This window comes from Melanerpes formicivorus, unplaced genomic scaffold, assembly GCF_026170545.1.
Source record: "Melanerpes formicivorus ecotype bairdi unplaced genomic scaffold, bMelFor1.0.p_v2 SCAF_12, whole genome shotgun sequence".
NCBI lineage: Eukaryota > Metazoa > Chordata > Aves > Piciformes > Picidae > Melanerpes > Melanerpes formicivorus.
Window position 1 is genome coordinate 3,293,064 of NW_027142364.1, and position 15,270 is coordinate 3,308,333.

Here is a 15,270-nt window from a genome sequence, read left to right on the forward strand (position 1 = left end):
GATGGAGGCAGCAAAACTGTCTGGTGCTCCAAGAGATGGGATTATATCAACTCTGGAGTTAATGAGAAACCAAAGCCTTACACACGCTGTTTGGCCGCTGCTTGGCTCAGGGCAGCCGCTAGTCCAATCCCTGTATTTGGGGGGACAAATGAAGCAGTGGGAGACTTGTAGAGTGGACCTGAGGAATTCCAGTGATCCAGTTGAAAGGCTGGTTTGGGGCTGTCCCTCAGCTGACCAGCCTGCAGTGTGATATGCTAGGGTTTGCTGAAGCATCTTTTGAGATGTTCAGCACATTTCTTAGCTTCTCTGCTGGGTCTTTCTGCTCTGTGACAGCCCTCCTGCTGAATGAGCAAGAAGAAACCTTTCCCAGCACAGGCAGCAAAGCAGCTAGAAAAAATGACCAAGAGTGTTTTATTTAGATAGCACTTGGCACCTGCTTTAAAATATATTGGTGTGTGTCTGTAACACACTGAGCCAAACACCTGTAAATGCAGATGCAGCCAGGTCTGTCTCTCTGTGTCCATGCACAGATTTACCTGCATGCACACAGTCCTCTCAACACGTAGCTGTAATGCCAGCACACACCTCTAAGCTGTGCTTGGACTTGATGACCTGAAAAGATCTTCTTCAGGCAAAGTGATTCTCTGATTCTCTGCATCCTGAGCAGTCAGAGGAGATGGCTGAGTGTACATATGGGAGATACAACGTAGTAAAACTACCCAGATGATGACAACAATGTCTGGGTTTGCTTTGAAGCCCACAGCAGTGTGACCACTGAGCCTTTTAGCATCACCAGCTCATTGCTGTGCTGTCAGGTATTACTGATGCTGGCAAACACTGGCAATGCTATCAGACACATTGATGCTGCCAAATGTCACAGCCCTTTGGCTGGACTTGCCTGCGACTCCTGAACTTTGCACATCTGTGGAAGCTGGTCTGAGCTGGTCTTGCTCAGCTCTTGTCCTTGATTTTGTCAGCAAGAGGAGCTGGAGTAAACGCTGGCCACCCCCAGCTTGGCGTGCCAAAGTCTGAATCATCTCAGAAGGTGATTAAAGCTTATTAATGCCTTTGCATTCCAGATAAGCCCCTGATGGGTCAGCAGCTAAGTTGGATGATGCTCTCAGTCAGCCACGCTTCACATGGGCACAGAATGTACTTTCTACAGAGGAAGAGACAGGGGAAAAAAAAAACAACAAGTGAGTGTAAGACCACTAATCTTTGCACTGGCCTCCTCCAGAGAAGTAAAACTTTAACTGGAGGAGAAAAGTTCATTGCATTGCTGCAAGCATTGATTCCAGGCACAGCACCTGCATTCCGCTCCAGAGCTGGCGTAGCTGTGAGCTGCCCTCCACCCCCCCAGGCTGAGCTTTTTGAAGTTTTCCCCAATATTTGTCCTTCCAGGTGAGATCTTTGCCCACCAGGTTTGTTTGCTCGCTGTGTGTGGATACCCAGGCATTTACAAGGCTGTTTTCTTTGCACTGTGGTTAAATGCCTTCACGCCGCGGGTGGCAGGGTTGGGCTGTTAATAGGCTGCTCATGTTGGAGCCACAGAACAAATCAGAGCCCTGGCCCAATAGCCCAGACTGAATTACAGAGCCACAGAGTGGCTTGGCTTGGAAGGCATCTTTAAAGGTCACCTAGTCCAACCCCCTTGCAGTGAGCAGGGACATCTTTAACTAGATCAGGTTGCTCAGAGCCCCTGATAATCCAACCTGGAATGTTTCCAGGGATGGGGCTTCTACCACCTCTCTGGGCAACCTGGGCCAGTGTTTCACCATCCTCAGTGTAAAAATCGTCTTCCTTCTCTCTATGCCAAATCTCCCCTCTTATAGTTTCAAACCATCACCTTGTCTCCTGTCACAACAGGTCCTGATAAGAAGTCTGTCCCCATCTTTCTTCCAGGCCCCCTTTACATACTGTGAGGCTGCAGTAAGCTCTCCCTGAAGCCTTTGCTTCTCCAGGCTGAACAGCCCCAACTCTTTCAGCCTTTCTTCATAGGCAAGGTGCTCCAGCCCTCTGATTGGTTTTGTGGCCTCCTCTGGATCCCCCCTGACAGGTCCATTCTCCTTTTTGTGTTGGGGGTTCCAGAGCTGAACACAGTAATCCAGGTGGGGTCTTGCCAGAGCAGAGCAGCAGAATCACCTGCCTGGATCTGGTGGTCATGTGGAAAAAAACAGCACAAAGTATGGGCTGGAAACCTTGGACGCTGTGAAACATTGGGTCAGGACCCATGTCCCCTCTGGAATTTCAATCCTGTTCTGAGTTCCCAGCTGAAGGGGTGTGCTTCTTTTCCCCTCTACTCTTCCCAGCCTGATGAAGACAGTTTGAGGGGGCAAAGGCCATCTCAACCCATTCCCTGATCCTGCTTTAAAAGCAGAACCCTCCCTCATCCTGCTTACCAGGGATGGGAACAGCTGGGGCAAGTGGTGGGGAGCCAACTTCCATGGAAACCTTGGATGCCAAAGGCTGGAAGTTCCACAGCCACCATTGTCCCTTGGTCAAGTCTGCTGGCAAAAGGCATGAAGTTATCCTGGGGTTCTCCCATCTCCCAGCCTCTCTGGCAACCCTGCCAGGCTGAGTGCTTTGAGCCAGTGCCAGGGCTGCCTTGTTTCTTGTGTACAGCCCCCAGATGATGCCAGAGCATTACCCCCAGGCAGCTTGAGCATGAATATATCTTTCAGGGACATGAACAGGGTCAAGCCCTTGTGTTCTATTGAATGGAGCTCTGGATACAGATGTGCTGATTAGCAGAGGCCAGCTCAAGGCTGGTCCCAAGGCTCAGGGATGGGAAAGGTCAGTGTGTAAATCTGCACTCAGCTGCTCTCACTTCCCAAAAGGGCTCTTGGAGCATCACACCTTGACTTTAGCCTGGAAAACTGAAGCACACCATTCCCACATGCTAGAGCACTGGGCCTGACCTCACCAGGATGAATACAAGCCCTTCAAATCTCTTGCACATGTGACAGCTGGTTGCGGAAGCACAGAGCGTGTGGTGCAGGTCATTGCTCTCAGGAGCAACACTGACTCTTCCCACAGATAGTGAACTCCACAGTGATTTGACCAAGGGCTCAGAGATAGGGGTAGCATCTTCCCTGCAGAACCAGCCCTGCCATCTTTGCTGCTGGGACCCCAGGTTTGCCAGCTTGGGGCTTCTCAGTGCTTTCTCTTCTCCCTGTTCAGATGAACATTGGATATGCCTGAGGGTGATAAGAGCATGTGTGCTTCACATGGCTGCATGGGACCTTCAGCACCCCATTTTCAGCAACCTGGTCACCCCTTCTGCACTAGGCAAGAGCTGCTGGAGTCCCATATTTCCTGCAGCCACACACTCCCTGCTGGGCTGCTGCCAGCTGATCTGCTCAGCTTGTCACTTGGTTGCTGCCAATGGTGGAAAAACACGAGACACAAAACCTCAGGAGGCCTCAGAATAATAGTACTACTACTAAAAAAGAAAAGCTGGATGTTTGAAGGTGCTGAGAGCCTTTGGTCAGCTCAGAGGCTGCCTTACAGCCTGTGCCCTCGGCCCCATAGGGCTTTCCTTGTTGGAGCCAGCCAAGCGGCTCAGATAGATACATCCCACAGCAGCTACTCAGGGCATGTGGTGTGATGCAGAGGTGAAACAGGCAGATGAAACATGCACTAAGTGGCTCAGCACTGCTGTGGGGCCAGGAGGCCCCAGACTGAGGGCATCACTGCCATTCCCAGGGGAAGCCCTGTAGAAATACTGCCTTAGAACCACAGGATGAGAATTGCTTAGGTTAGAAAAGACCTTTAAGACAAAATTGAGTCCAGCCATTAATCTAACACTGCCAACTTCACCACTAAATCATGTCCCCAAATGCCACATTTACATGTCTTTCAAACACTTCTAGGGATGGTGACTTCACCACTTCCCTGGGCAGCCTCTTCCAGGGCCAGACAAGTCTTTCAGGGAAGACATTTTTCCTAATATCCAACCCAAACCTGCCCTTCAGCAACTTGAGGCTGTTTTTCTCTTGTCCTATTGCTTGTCTGGGAGAAGAGACCAACCCCCAAATCACCACAACCAGACCCTCCTTTTCTCCAGACTAAAGAACCCCAGTTCCCTCAGCTGCTCCTCACAAGACTTCTTGTCTAAACTCTTCACCAGATCTGTTGCCCTTCTTTGGACAGACTCCAGCACCTCAGTGAGGTGGAGTATAGTGAAGGGCCCAAAACTGAACCCAGTGTTCAAGGTGTGGCCTCACCAGTGCTAAGTACAGAACACAGAATTAACCAGGTTGGAAAAGACCTTCGAGATCATCAAGTCCAGCCTATCACCCAACACCATCTAATCAACTAAACCATGGCACTAAGTGCCTCATCCAGTCTCTTCTTAAACACTTCCAGGCATGGTGACTCCACCACCTCTCTGGGCAGAACATTCCAATGGCCAGTCTCTATTTCTGTGAAGAATTATTTCCTAACATCCAACCTAAACCTCCCCTGGCACAGCTTGAGACTGTGTACTCTTGGTGCTGGTTGTCTGGGAGAAGAGACCAACCTCCACCTGTCTACAACCTCCCTTCAGGTAGTTGTAGACAGCAACAAGGTCTCCCCTGAACTTCCTCTTCTCCAGGCTAAGCAACCCCAGCTCCCTCAGCCTCTCTTCATAGAGCTTCATAGAGCTGTGCTCCAAACCCCTCCCCAGCTTTGTTGCCCTTCTCTGGACATGTTCCAGCAACTCAACATCTTTCCTAAATTTAGGGGCCCAGAACTGGACACAGGACTCCAGGGGTGGCCTAACCAGTGCTGAGCACAGGGACAGAATGACTTCCCTGCTCCTGCTGGCCACACTATTGCTGATACAGGCCAGGATGTGGTAGACATTGGCCACCTGAGCACACTCTGGGTCATATTCAGCCAGCTGATGCCCAACAACATTTCAGTGTTCAGGCCAGCAGCACACACTGCAGCCCTGGTTAGCACTTTGCCCAGGGTCGCAGGGTTTTGTGGCTTTTCTCTAGGGCTCCCAGCACAAAACTGCTCCAAACTGTTCTTGTAGCTTCTCATTACCCAAATGTGCAAGACAGGTAAATACCAGGAGCCCAAACCAGCAGCCAGCTCCTTCCCTGGGGTGACTGCACCTTGTATCAGGGATCATAACATTTCCTGATGGGCATCATTGACATCATGTGCAAACAGCAGTGTTTGCATCAATCTGACAATTCCATGATTCCTTGATAATTAAAACAAAGTGCAGGGACTATGTGTAATGTTTCTGTGAGACAGCACTGCTGAGCTTATTGCCTGCTGTGAAATCTAATGCTGTGTAATAGAAGCAGTAGGTTGAAGCTTCATAGAATCTTAGAATTGTTAGGGTTGGAAGGGACCTCAAGGATCATTTGGTCCCATGGGCAGGCACACCTCACACTAGATCAAGTTGCTCACAGCCACATTCAGCCTGGCCTTCAAAACCTCCAGGGAAGAGGCTTCCACCACCTCCCTGAGCAGCCTGTTCCAGTATCTCACCACCCTCATGGGGAAGAACTTCTTCCTAACCTCCAATCTGAATCTGACCACTTCTTTTTTTTTCCATTCCCCCTAGTCCTATCACTACCTGACATCCTAAGAAGTCCCTCCCCAGCTTTCTTGTAAGCCCCCTTCAGATACAGGAAGGCCACAATAAGGTTGTCTCAGAGCCTTCTCTTCTCTGGACTGAAAGCTCCAACTCTCTCAAAGGAGAGGTTTATGGTTGGGCTTTGCTTGTTCAGCATGCTGCCACATCAGTGGAAGGGATTTAAAGATTCCATGAGGACACCTTGCTGTCCCTGTGGTAATTTGCACATCCAGTTTACTGCCTTCAGGTCATTCTGAGGCAGCTTTGGCTGTAAAAAAGAACAATAGACAAAGAAAGAAAATGCAAACCAAAGCAAACCGGCAAAGAAAAACAAAACCAAAAGGAAGGTGCAGATCATAAGGCTGCGGGTGTGCATGTAAGAGCAGAGTGAGGAGAGGCACCTCAGAAGCTGGCACAAAACATGATAGAAGTTTGTTTTTTCTTACCCAGGGCAGGCAGCAGTGCTGGGGCCAGCCACAGGACAGGGGCTTCAGCCTGACACAACACACCCGAGAGGGAGAATTTGGTGCATTTACAGCACAGTTGTAAAGATAGGGCTGTGCTGGCCTTGTACCCTTCCTGTAAAAACAAGTGGCATTACACCAGGGGAGGTTAGTGAGGCCCTTTCCACCCTCCTAGCTCTGGGTGGTGCAGCGCCTCCCAGAAAAGAAAAACAGGGAAGAAATCCCAGCTCGTGACAGGCATCCTATGGCTTGAACAGCACCCTCATTGCTGAGAACACCTCTGCTGGATCTCCTTACAGCAGCCATGCCCCAGGTGGGTGGCTTAGCATCCTGGGCACAGGCACAGCGTGGTGTGGAGGTCCACCCCACACCTTCAGGCACAGGCAGGTTCAGTCCCTGCTGCTGCTCACCGCTGGCCTACACAACGAATCATAGAATCAATAAGGCTGGAAAAGACCTCAGGGATCATCAAGTCCAACCTGTCACCCAACACCTCATGACTAACTAAACCATGGCTTCGAGTGCCACATCCAATCCCTTTTTGAACACCTCCAGGGATGGTGACTCCACCGCCTCCCTGGGCAGTACATTCCAATGGCCAATAACTTTCTGGGAAGAACTTCCTCCCTACCTCAAGCCTAAACTTCCCCTGGCACATTGAGACTGTGTCCTCTGGTTCTGGACCAACCCCCACCTGGCTACAACCACCCTTCAGGTGGTTGTAGAGAGCAATAAGGTCTCCCCTGAGCCTCCTCTTCTCCAGGCTAAACAACCCCAGCTCCCTCACCCTCTCCTCATAAGGCTTGTGCTTGAGACCTCTCCCCAGCCTTGTTGCCCTTCTCTGGACACATTCAGGAGTCTCAATGTCCTTCTTAAATTGAGGGGACCAGAACTGGACATAGATCTGCATCGACTCAGGTCAAAACAAGGAGCTGCAGGATGACAACTTCAACCATTTTCAGCAGCCAGTCCTGCTCCAGGGCTGGGGTCACCTTGAACACTCCCTTTCTGTTCCAAAACACATAACATGTTCTACCCACAGACCACCATACAACAAGAAAAATGCCATATTGTAATCAAATGGGTTTGGAGATGTTCAGTTCCCATGAGCAGCTGCCATAGCCTTACATCTGCACATCCTTTACCTTGGGAATGGCAGCCAGCATCTCCACAGTGTCTGCAGTGTGCTGGGAGCAACCAGTGGCCTGGCAGGACCTCAACACCAGGTCTTCAGGCTTTGCTTTAACTGAGCACAGAGGGTACGACTCATCCCTGAAGCTCATGCAAATCACATTTCACAGCAAACAGCTGAATCTACAGCAGGGTCCTGTGTGCACAGACAATATTTCTCTTTGTCCTCCTGCAGCACTGTGCTGAACAAATAAAATTTCCTATCCTAAGAATTGTCCCAGAAACAAGGTTTTAAAGGAGCCCCAGGTTTTATTTCCTTAAACACTAAAATGAAGTAGTTTCTGGTAGCACTAATCAACCAAAACCTATTTCGCCTTCAACAAAAGGCAGGCAAATCAAAGCCAGGAATATTTGGAGGGGAAATAATAATTATCATATGATTACAATTCTATAATGTAATAATAATGGCTTGATCTTGTAGAAGAGCAGAAGTTTTTCAGGTGGTGATGGTTCACTGAGACACCCCTCAGGGAGAAGTTTTTCAGGTGGTGATGGGTCACTGAGACACCCCTCAGGGAGAAGTTTTTCAGGTGGTGATGGGTCACTGAGACACCCCTCAAGGAGAAGTCTTCAGGTGGTGATGGTCCATTAAGACATCCCTCAGGCAGAAGTTTTCAGGTGATGATGGACCATTGAGAGACCTCCTCAGGCTATTCCCACCGCCAGGCAGCATCACAGGGGATATGTCCTGTCCCCCCACACTCAACCCGCCCAAACAACACTGCTTTCACAAGGCCAGGCAAAGGGCACCACGACTCGGAACCCTGAAGGGGCCACTTTACCTCCACGACCTGCTGATGGTTAGGGTTTGATTTACCAAAACATCAAAGGCTTGGCTTAACGTTGAAATTTTGTGTTTCATTGTGGCTGGCACCAGAAATGCTTTGCTCTATGGTAGGTTCATACAGACTTTTAGTGATCTTTTTTTTTGTGTTTGTTTGTTTCAAATTACTCTTAAGATTTACACATTCACAAACTACCTCATGTTTAAACACAACCATCCCCTTCTGTTTTGTCACTGTACTGAAAAGCCCCCACAATTCAGGAGAGAGAAAAAAAAATCATCCAAAGCTGTTTATTTGCCATTTCAAGAGGGACAAACTCCACCCTCCCCAGTCATTAGTTTGCAGTGTAATAAAAAGCCCTGGGCTTTGTTTTATTTCTATTTTGGCCACAATGAGAATATAAAGAGCTGGTGGCAATCAGTGTCTGAGGTGGGATTGGTATGGGGTTTTTAATTCACAGAATGGTTTTTGGGTTGGAAGGGACCTTAAAGATCATCCAGATCCAACCCCCTGCCGTGGGCAGGGACAGCTTCCACTGGGCCAGGTTGCTCAAGGCCTCATCCAACCTGGGCTTGAACATCTGCAGGGAGGGGGCATCCATGACCTCCCTGGTCCAGTACTGAGGTCTTAGGGTCATCCCTGTGCTTTGTAGGGTGCTTAGTTAGGCACTGGGCAGGCTGCATCGGCCCAGTGAGTGGAGAAGGTGGTATCCTCAAGTCCCCTCCTGCCCAGGTTCCTCTGGATGCCACGTCCCACGGCAAGTCCCCCTGTACCGAACTGCGATGCTTTGGGCGAGAATGGCCCATCCCATGCCATCCCTGCCACCCCCTCATCGCCTCTCACCCTTGATAAAGATTCAAGTTTGACCAAGTCCTGTTGATTTAATAATTTTTTAATAAAGCCATCGTTACTGAGTACACCAAGATTGCCAGTTAAGCTCTCTATATGTCGCTGGAGGTAACAGCGCTGTGATCGACAGCGGAACGGAAAAAGAAACACCCCAAAACCAACAACATCCCCCCAAAAAAAAACCCCAACAACCAAACCCCAAACAACCCAAAACCAAACCCCAAAAGAAACCAAACCAAAGAAACCAAACCAAAAGAACCCAAACCAAACGAACCCCAACCGAAACGAGGTAGGTTAAAAACCAGCAACACAGACCTTGTTAATGCGACACCCCAACACCACAGGCGGCCATGCTTGCAGCTACTTGAGAACGAAAACCCCAGAAACGCACCGAGAACGGAAATCAACTGAGCAGAGTTCATAAGGACACGAGAGTCAACCTTGAACTAAACGCACGCACACACACACACGCGGGTCGGCACGGATGTTCTCTTCCACTGTATGTTGGGTGAACTCCTAGGGAGTGGAGGTGGGGGGTGGTGGTGGAAAACAAGTAGAGATTGAGACCCTCGGCTGAAGAAACCACACATATATATATATATATATTATTATTATTAATTTTTTCTTTTGTTAAGCTCTTTACAAGCCTAATCCAGCAAGGCTGGGGACGTGCAGCTCGTTCTGTGGTCCCGTCCCCACGCCAGCGCCTGGCTCTGGGTTCGGGGCAGGGGGTGGGGGATGAGTACCCACAGCTCACACTGGTTTTGGCATCGCGGTCCGGTGCCCGCGGCATCCTGGGAGCCATCTGTGGCTGCAAATCTCGCCTCGGGGTGAGTGGGGTGGGGAGGGCGAGTGTGGGGCTCCTCCGACCGCTCCGCTGTCCTCTCCTTCTCCTCCTCCTCCAATCCCTTGGTCCTAGTGCCCGCGGCCAAGCCCCGGGGGACAGGCGGGCACCTCCGGAGCAACAAGAAATGGCACCTCTGTCCCTACCGAGACACACCATTACGTGAAGATCCATATAGAAATATGGATTGACAGACTTGACAAAAAATGGTAGCTGATTTTTATTAGTCTAAGGCTAGTAGTTTAGCCATTTAAAATCCATTTCCCAAAAGAGGGGAAAAAGAAAAAAACAACCAAAAAAACCCCGCCAAAAACCAACCAACTGTTGTTTCTTCTTCCTCTTCTTCTTCTTTTAAAACTCTGTTAAGCTGTTGCTGCCAAAAGCAACATGTAAAATGTTGGTGAAGGCAAAAAAAAAAAAGAGATTCCTAAAATTACCCAGCTATATGGTTATGGCCTTCATCACAAAGATAAAAGGTACATTTATTGTGCTGTCTCTCACCAGATTTAATTGGTAACTTTACAACATACTATATATTTGATGCTAGCAGGCAGACAGAATTAAAAACAAGACTGTTGGGACACTTGTTTCTTTCCCCTGTTCTTACAAAGTAGGGGAGGAAGGGAAAAACAAACCAAACCAAAACCAAACCAAACCAGAGCAAAGTAAAATTAAAAAATGAAAAGAAAACAAAGAAACAAACAACCAAAGGAGAACTCATAACCCACTATAACACAGCGTAATCAGGAGACCTCAGGCGGGAGGGGGTCCAAGCGTGAAAGTTCCATCCCTGCCCCGCAGCCCATGCCCCCGGGGGCTGGCGGCGCTGGGGCAGTGGTGTTCCTCAGGGCCCCTCCGCATCTGCCTCTACAGTGTTAGTCCACGTGTTTTAATTGTCCTTTAAATTAGGAATAATGCCATGGTGGTTGAGTGCCAAGTGCTCCTCTGTTACCAGTTCATCATGGAGTTTCTGTTGAGGGTCATGAAAAACACCTGGCTGCTTCCTCCAGATCTCACCGACGCAAAAAATACCTGTTTGGAAGCACGAGCGAAGCGTATTAGTTGTTATTAGAAAGAAGGGGAAAAAAGATCTGTTATTTGTCTTGGTGAACAAGGAAAGCAGGACCTGGCCCACACCCCATGGTTTCCTCTACGTCAGCCTCCCTCCCTGCTCCTTTTCTCCAGCTGACAGCAGGAATTTTGCATGAACCCATTTCCTGGTTCTCAGTTGAGGGGCTTGGCCTGGCCCATGCCAGACTGGGATCAAATGAAACCACTTATTAGTAAGCACAGCAATAAAACCTACCTCCCTATCACTACCAAAGAGAGCAAGGTTTGGAACGCCTGAAGAATGCCAAGTTTATCACCTTTTATTGCCACAACCCCATTGATTATGCAATATTAATAAAGACTGCTGTCAGTGGTTCAGCTTTTGCTAAAGGTTAACCATTTGGGTCAATATCTGCCTTGGTGTGAAATAGTTTTCCTTGGAAAAACTTCTCCTGGAATTTCAGCTGTTCCTGAAAGTAAAGCTTGGGGGGAAACTCCTTTAATATGCTCAAAGCACAGAAATGTACCAGGACTTGCAAAGAAAAATAGGATTTTTGGTACTCCTATCAGGATCTTGTCAGCATTTGACCCCAGTGGATGTCTTAAAAATGAAGAGAGTTATGATATGCAAATATGGAGGGGAACAATCTGAACCCTCTGACCTTTCTAAACCCCCCACATTATTCTATCTTCATATGACTTATATCATGAACCATTTAGCCAGAAAGAGAATCGTAGAATTGTTAGGGTTGGAAGGGACCTCAAGGATCATCCAGTTCCAAGCCCCCTGCCATGGGCAGGGACACCTCACACCAGATCAGGTTGCTCAAAGCCACATCCAGCCTGGTCTTAAAAGCCTCCAGGGATGAGGCTTCTACCACCTCCCTGGGCAACCTGTTCCAGTGTCTCACTACCCTCATGGGGAAGGACTTCTTCCTAACATCTGAATCTACTCACTTCTAGTTTTCCTCCATTCCCCCTAGTCCTATATCATTCCTTGACACCCTAAGAAGTTCTTCTCCAGCTTTCTTGTAGGCCCCCTTCAGATACTGGAAGGCCACAATAAGGTCTCCTCAGAGCCTTCTCTTCTCCAGACTGAACAGCCCCAACACCCTCAGTCTGTCCTCATAGCAGAGGTGCTCCAGCCCTCTGACCATCCTTGTGGCTCTTCTCTGGACATGTTCCAGCACCTCCTGGTGCAGGAAACATCTTTCAGTATTTCAAACCCACCAGTGGGTTCTAGTATTTTACAAAGACTAAAAGGTGTTTTTTGGTTTTTTTTTTTCCCCCCAGTTTTCTTAGAAAAGGAACAAAGAATCAATAGGAGCAAACCAGGAGAAGAAGTCTTTAAAAACAAAACAGTATAAAACCTGCAGTGTCAAGTACTCAAAAGTTGGGAAAAAGAACAAATTAGGAGTATTTGGGCAACTTAAGTTTCTTGGGCAGCCTCCCATGGTTTACTCTGTTGCAAGTTTAGGATCTGTTTTTCCTGTAGAGCTGGAGCTCAGCTCCATGCAGCAGGGAAGACAATGCTAGACACATGAGGTGCTGCTCACTAAACTGGCTGTGGCCTCAAACCTTATTTATTGCAGGTTATTAAACCCTGCTCTGGGGACACAGCAATGAGGTTCTCCACGTGGTTCAGGATCGTGCTTGTTATGAAAGAACTCCCTGCTGCACGGTCCTGATTGATCTTGCTGAAACCTTGCAAAGGGAGGAAACACCAAGAGCAGAAACAGTCCTTGGCATTCAATCATCTCTTCCAATATTTCTCTTCCTTCAGTAACTTCTCCTTGGAGCACCTCTCCTATGAGGACAGACTGGGGGAGTTGGGGCTGTTCAGTCTGGAGAAGAGAAGGCTCCGAGGAGATATAATTGTAGCCTTCCAGTATCTGAAGGGGGCTACAAGAAAGCTGGGGAGGAACTTTTTAGGGTGTCAGGTAATGATAGGACTGGGGGGAAGGGGAAAAAAACTAGAAATGGGTAGATTCAGATTGGATGTTAGGAAGAAGGTCTTCCCCATGAGGGTGGTGAGACTGGAACAGGTTGCCCAGGGAGGTGGTGGAAGCCTCATCCCTGGAGGTTTTGAAGGTCAGGCTGGATGTGGCTCTGAGCAGCCTGATCTAGTGTGAGGAGTCCCTGGTCATGGCAGGGGGTTGGAACTCTATGATCCTTGATGTTCCTTCCAACCCTAACAATTCTATGATTCCCTCATTCCTTGCAGCCCTTTTGCCCACCAGCAACACACCCATGGTGGGGGTCATCTACACAACAGCCACATCTCCCACGTGACCTTCCCCGGCACCATTTATCAGTGCTGCCCACAGAAAGAAATGGGGCTCCAAGGAGAATCATAGAATCACAGAATGCTAGGGGTTGGAAGGGCCCTCTGGACATCGTCAAGTCCAACCCCCCTGCCAAAGCAGGATCACCTAGTGCAGGCTGCACAGGAATGCATCCCGGTGGGTTTTGAAAGTCTCTAGAGAAGGAGAAAATAGCTTAAGATGCACCAAAATGCATTTAAAAATGCACAAAAATGTTTCTGCACCAGCGCTCAAATCAGGGCCCCTTACACATCCTCACTGCCACCACTTCTTAACTTCTAGTATTTGCTGGGCAGCCTCCCTAGCCAACGTTCAGATGCAAGACTTGGGAGAAAGTCAAACCAAGTCAGCACTGGTCTCAGCTGGAGGTGGAAGAGCTCTTGCAGATCTTCCCACCCCAGGCTGAGGTGTGCATCCCTTGGAGAGAATTAACTGGAAGTGGGTTTATGAGCAGCACTTATTAAACAGGACCTTCAGATTACTACTTATCCTCAAGCCTGAAATTCTAAAAGTAGCTTGTAGCTTACAGCATGGATACAAGCTTTGAAGTGGACTTACCTTATCATTTCTTTCACATAGAAACTTTAATCTTTGAGCTCGCTTGTGCATAAATACTCCATCCAAATGTCCTGTCTCCACTGACCGGATTTCAATAGCTTTCTCTCCCCAGCCCATTATTTGATTGGAATGAATGTAGGCTGTCAAAAAGGAAGCGTTTGGGAGGTGTTACAACGTGTGTGGAGCTAAACATCACACAGTGGGCAGAAAAAAATCTCATCAGCTGTTTTCCAAAGCCTCTGTGGATCAACGGCAGAGCTCTGGCTGCTGGAGGCACAGGCAGCCAGGCCTGTGCCTGCAGGGAGAGTAGCCCTTCCAGAGCACTTTTCATCCAGAAATTGCTGAGTAATTTAAACAGAAGCATCACTTCTCCTGAGTCCTGCAGGCGAGGAGCTGGGAAGTGGCTTAACTCCATGGGTCGTGGACCTTAACAACAGCAGGGCCAGGAGAGCAACCCCAGTGCTCCCAGCTCTGCACCTAGCCCCTCTTCCACTCAATACAGTATCTCAGCAGTGCAACTATTTGTATTAGTTTATACTTAAGATAAAGTAGAGCTCAAATGTTCAAGAAGTCTCTTGTTACCGAGGTCCAAACTGCAGAAAATTAGCAGTTGCATCTCCTCTCTGGCTGAGAGAAATCTCCTTTGATAAACAAAAGCCCAGATGACTCCATCTCAGCATTCTTAACCCCTCATCTTGTCACTATTTTAAGCAGGTGAAGAGGAAGGCTTGACCTACCCACAGAAGTAGGCATTTCTCCCCACTGGAGCACCACATCTTTAGTTATCCGCCCGTAGGTGTTGACATAGACCCCTTCATCCTCGTAGCACACAAGCATCTCCATCCCCTCTGTCTTAGGCAGGATGACAATGGCGTGAGGAGTGATATTGCCCTGAATCTGCAGTTAAAACAAACCCTCTAAGTCAGAATTACATTGAATGGAGGAAGGGGGAGGGGGAAGGGAGCAGAGCTTTGCAAAAACAAAACCCCAAATCAGCCGGAGAACAAGCTCTTCCATTCACCAAACACAGGCATTGGCTTTCAGAGATAAGCTTGAAGGGGAACAAAGTGAAATGTTTACCCTACCATCAGAGCTGTCTGATGTGTTAAGGATAACGGGTTTGGCAATTATAGACAGATCACAACACAAACGCCCCCAAGACTGATGGCTGGCACTTGGCTGGAACACAAAGAAGTGACTGCTGACTTTATGAGTGAGTCCACCTCCCATTGCAAGTGAGGCAAACAAACCCAGAATTTCACAGGTAGCAATAGGGAGGAAATATTCCCAGTTCTTAGCAATCAGTCTCTAGCTCCAGAGGCAGCTGCAGTGACTTCCACCCATGTCTGTCCTTCCATAGCTAAGACATCCCAAATTGCCCCAGAATTCCTCCCTACCAGCTCTCACAGAGCAAACTCTGCTGCTCAGACCAGATTCAGCAGTTCCTGGACCTGATTAGTGACACAGGCTCTCCCAGACCAGTTCCTAATGCTTTTTGGGGCAGCATCATGGACAGAGTTCAAGCAAGCCAAGAAGAAAATCCTCATCTACAGTCTTTTTTATAGCACTGGTTCTCTCCTAGAACAACTGATGAACCTGAGAGGGGTCCCTGTGATGAGAGCCTTCT

The 15,270-nt window shown here is 48.6% G+C and overlaps 1 protein-coding gene across 6 annotated transcripts in view; it reads right to left on the reverse strand.

Moving 5' to 3' along the window:
* Nucleotides 1–8,894: 8,894 nt before the first annotated feature.
* TNIK (TRAF2 and NCK interacting kinase) overlaps nucleotides 8,895–15,270 on the reverse strand; it is a 200,695-nt gene continuing 194,319 nt past the window's right edge. For all 6 annotated transcript variants that reach the window (XM_068144998.1, XM_068145000.1, XM_068144996.1 and 3 more), the window contains 3 exons: nucleotides 14,381–14,540; nucleotides 13,644–13,783; nucleotides 8,895–10,743 (listed from right to left, as the gene is read on the reverse strand). In XM_068144998.1, the coding sequence (XP_068001099.1) occupies nucleotides 10,660–10,743; nucleotides 13,644–13,783; nucleotides 14,381–14,540 (384 nt within the window). In that variant the 3' untranslated portion in view covers nucleotides 8,895–10,659. The remainder of the gene's footprint in view (nucleotides 10,744–13,643; nucleotides 13,784–14,380; nucleotides 14,541–15,270) is intronic.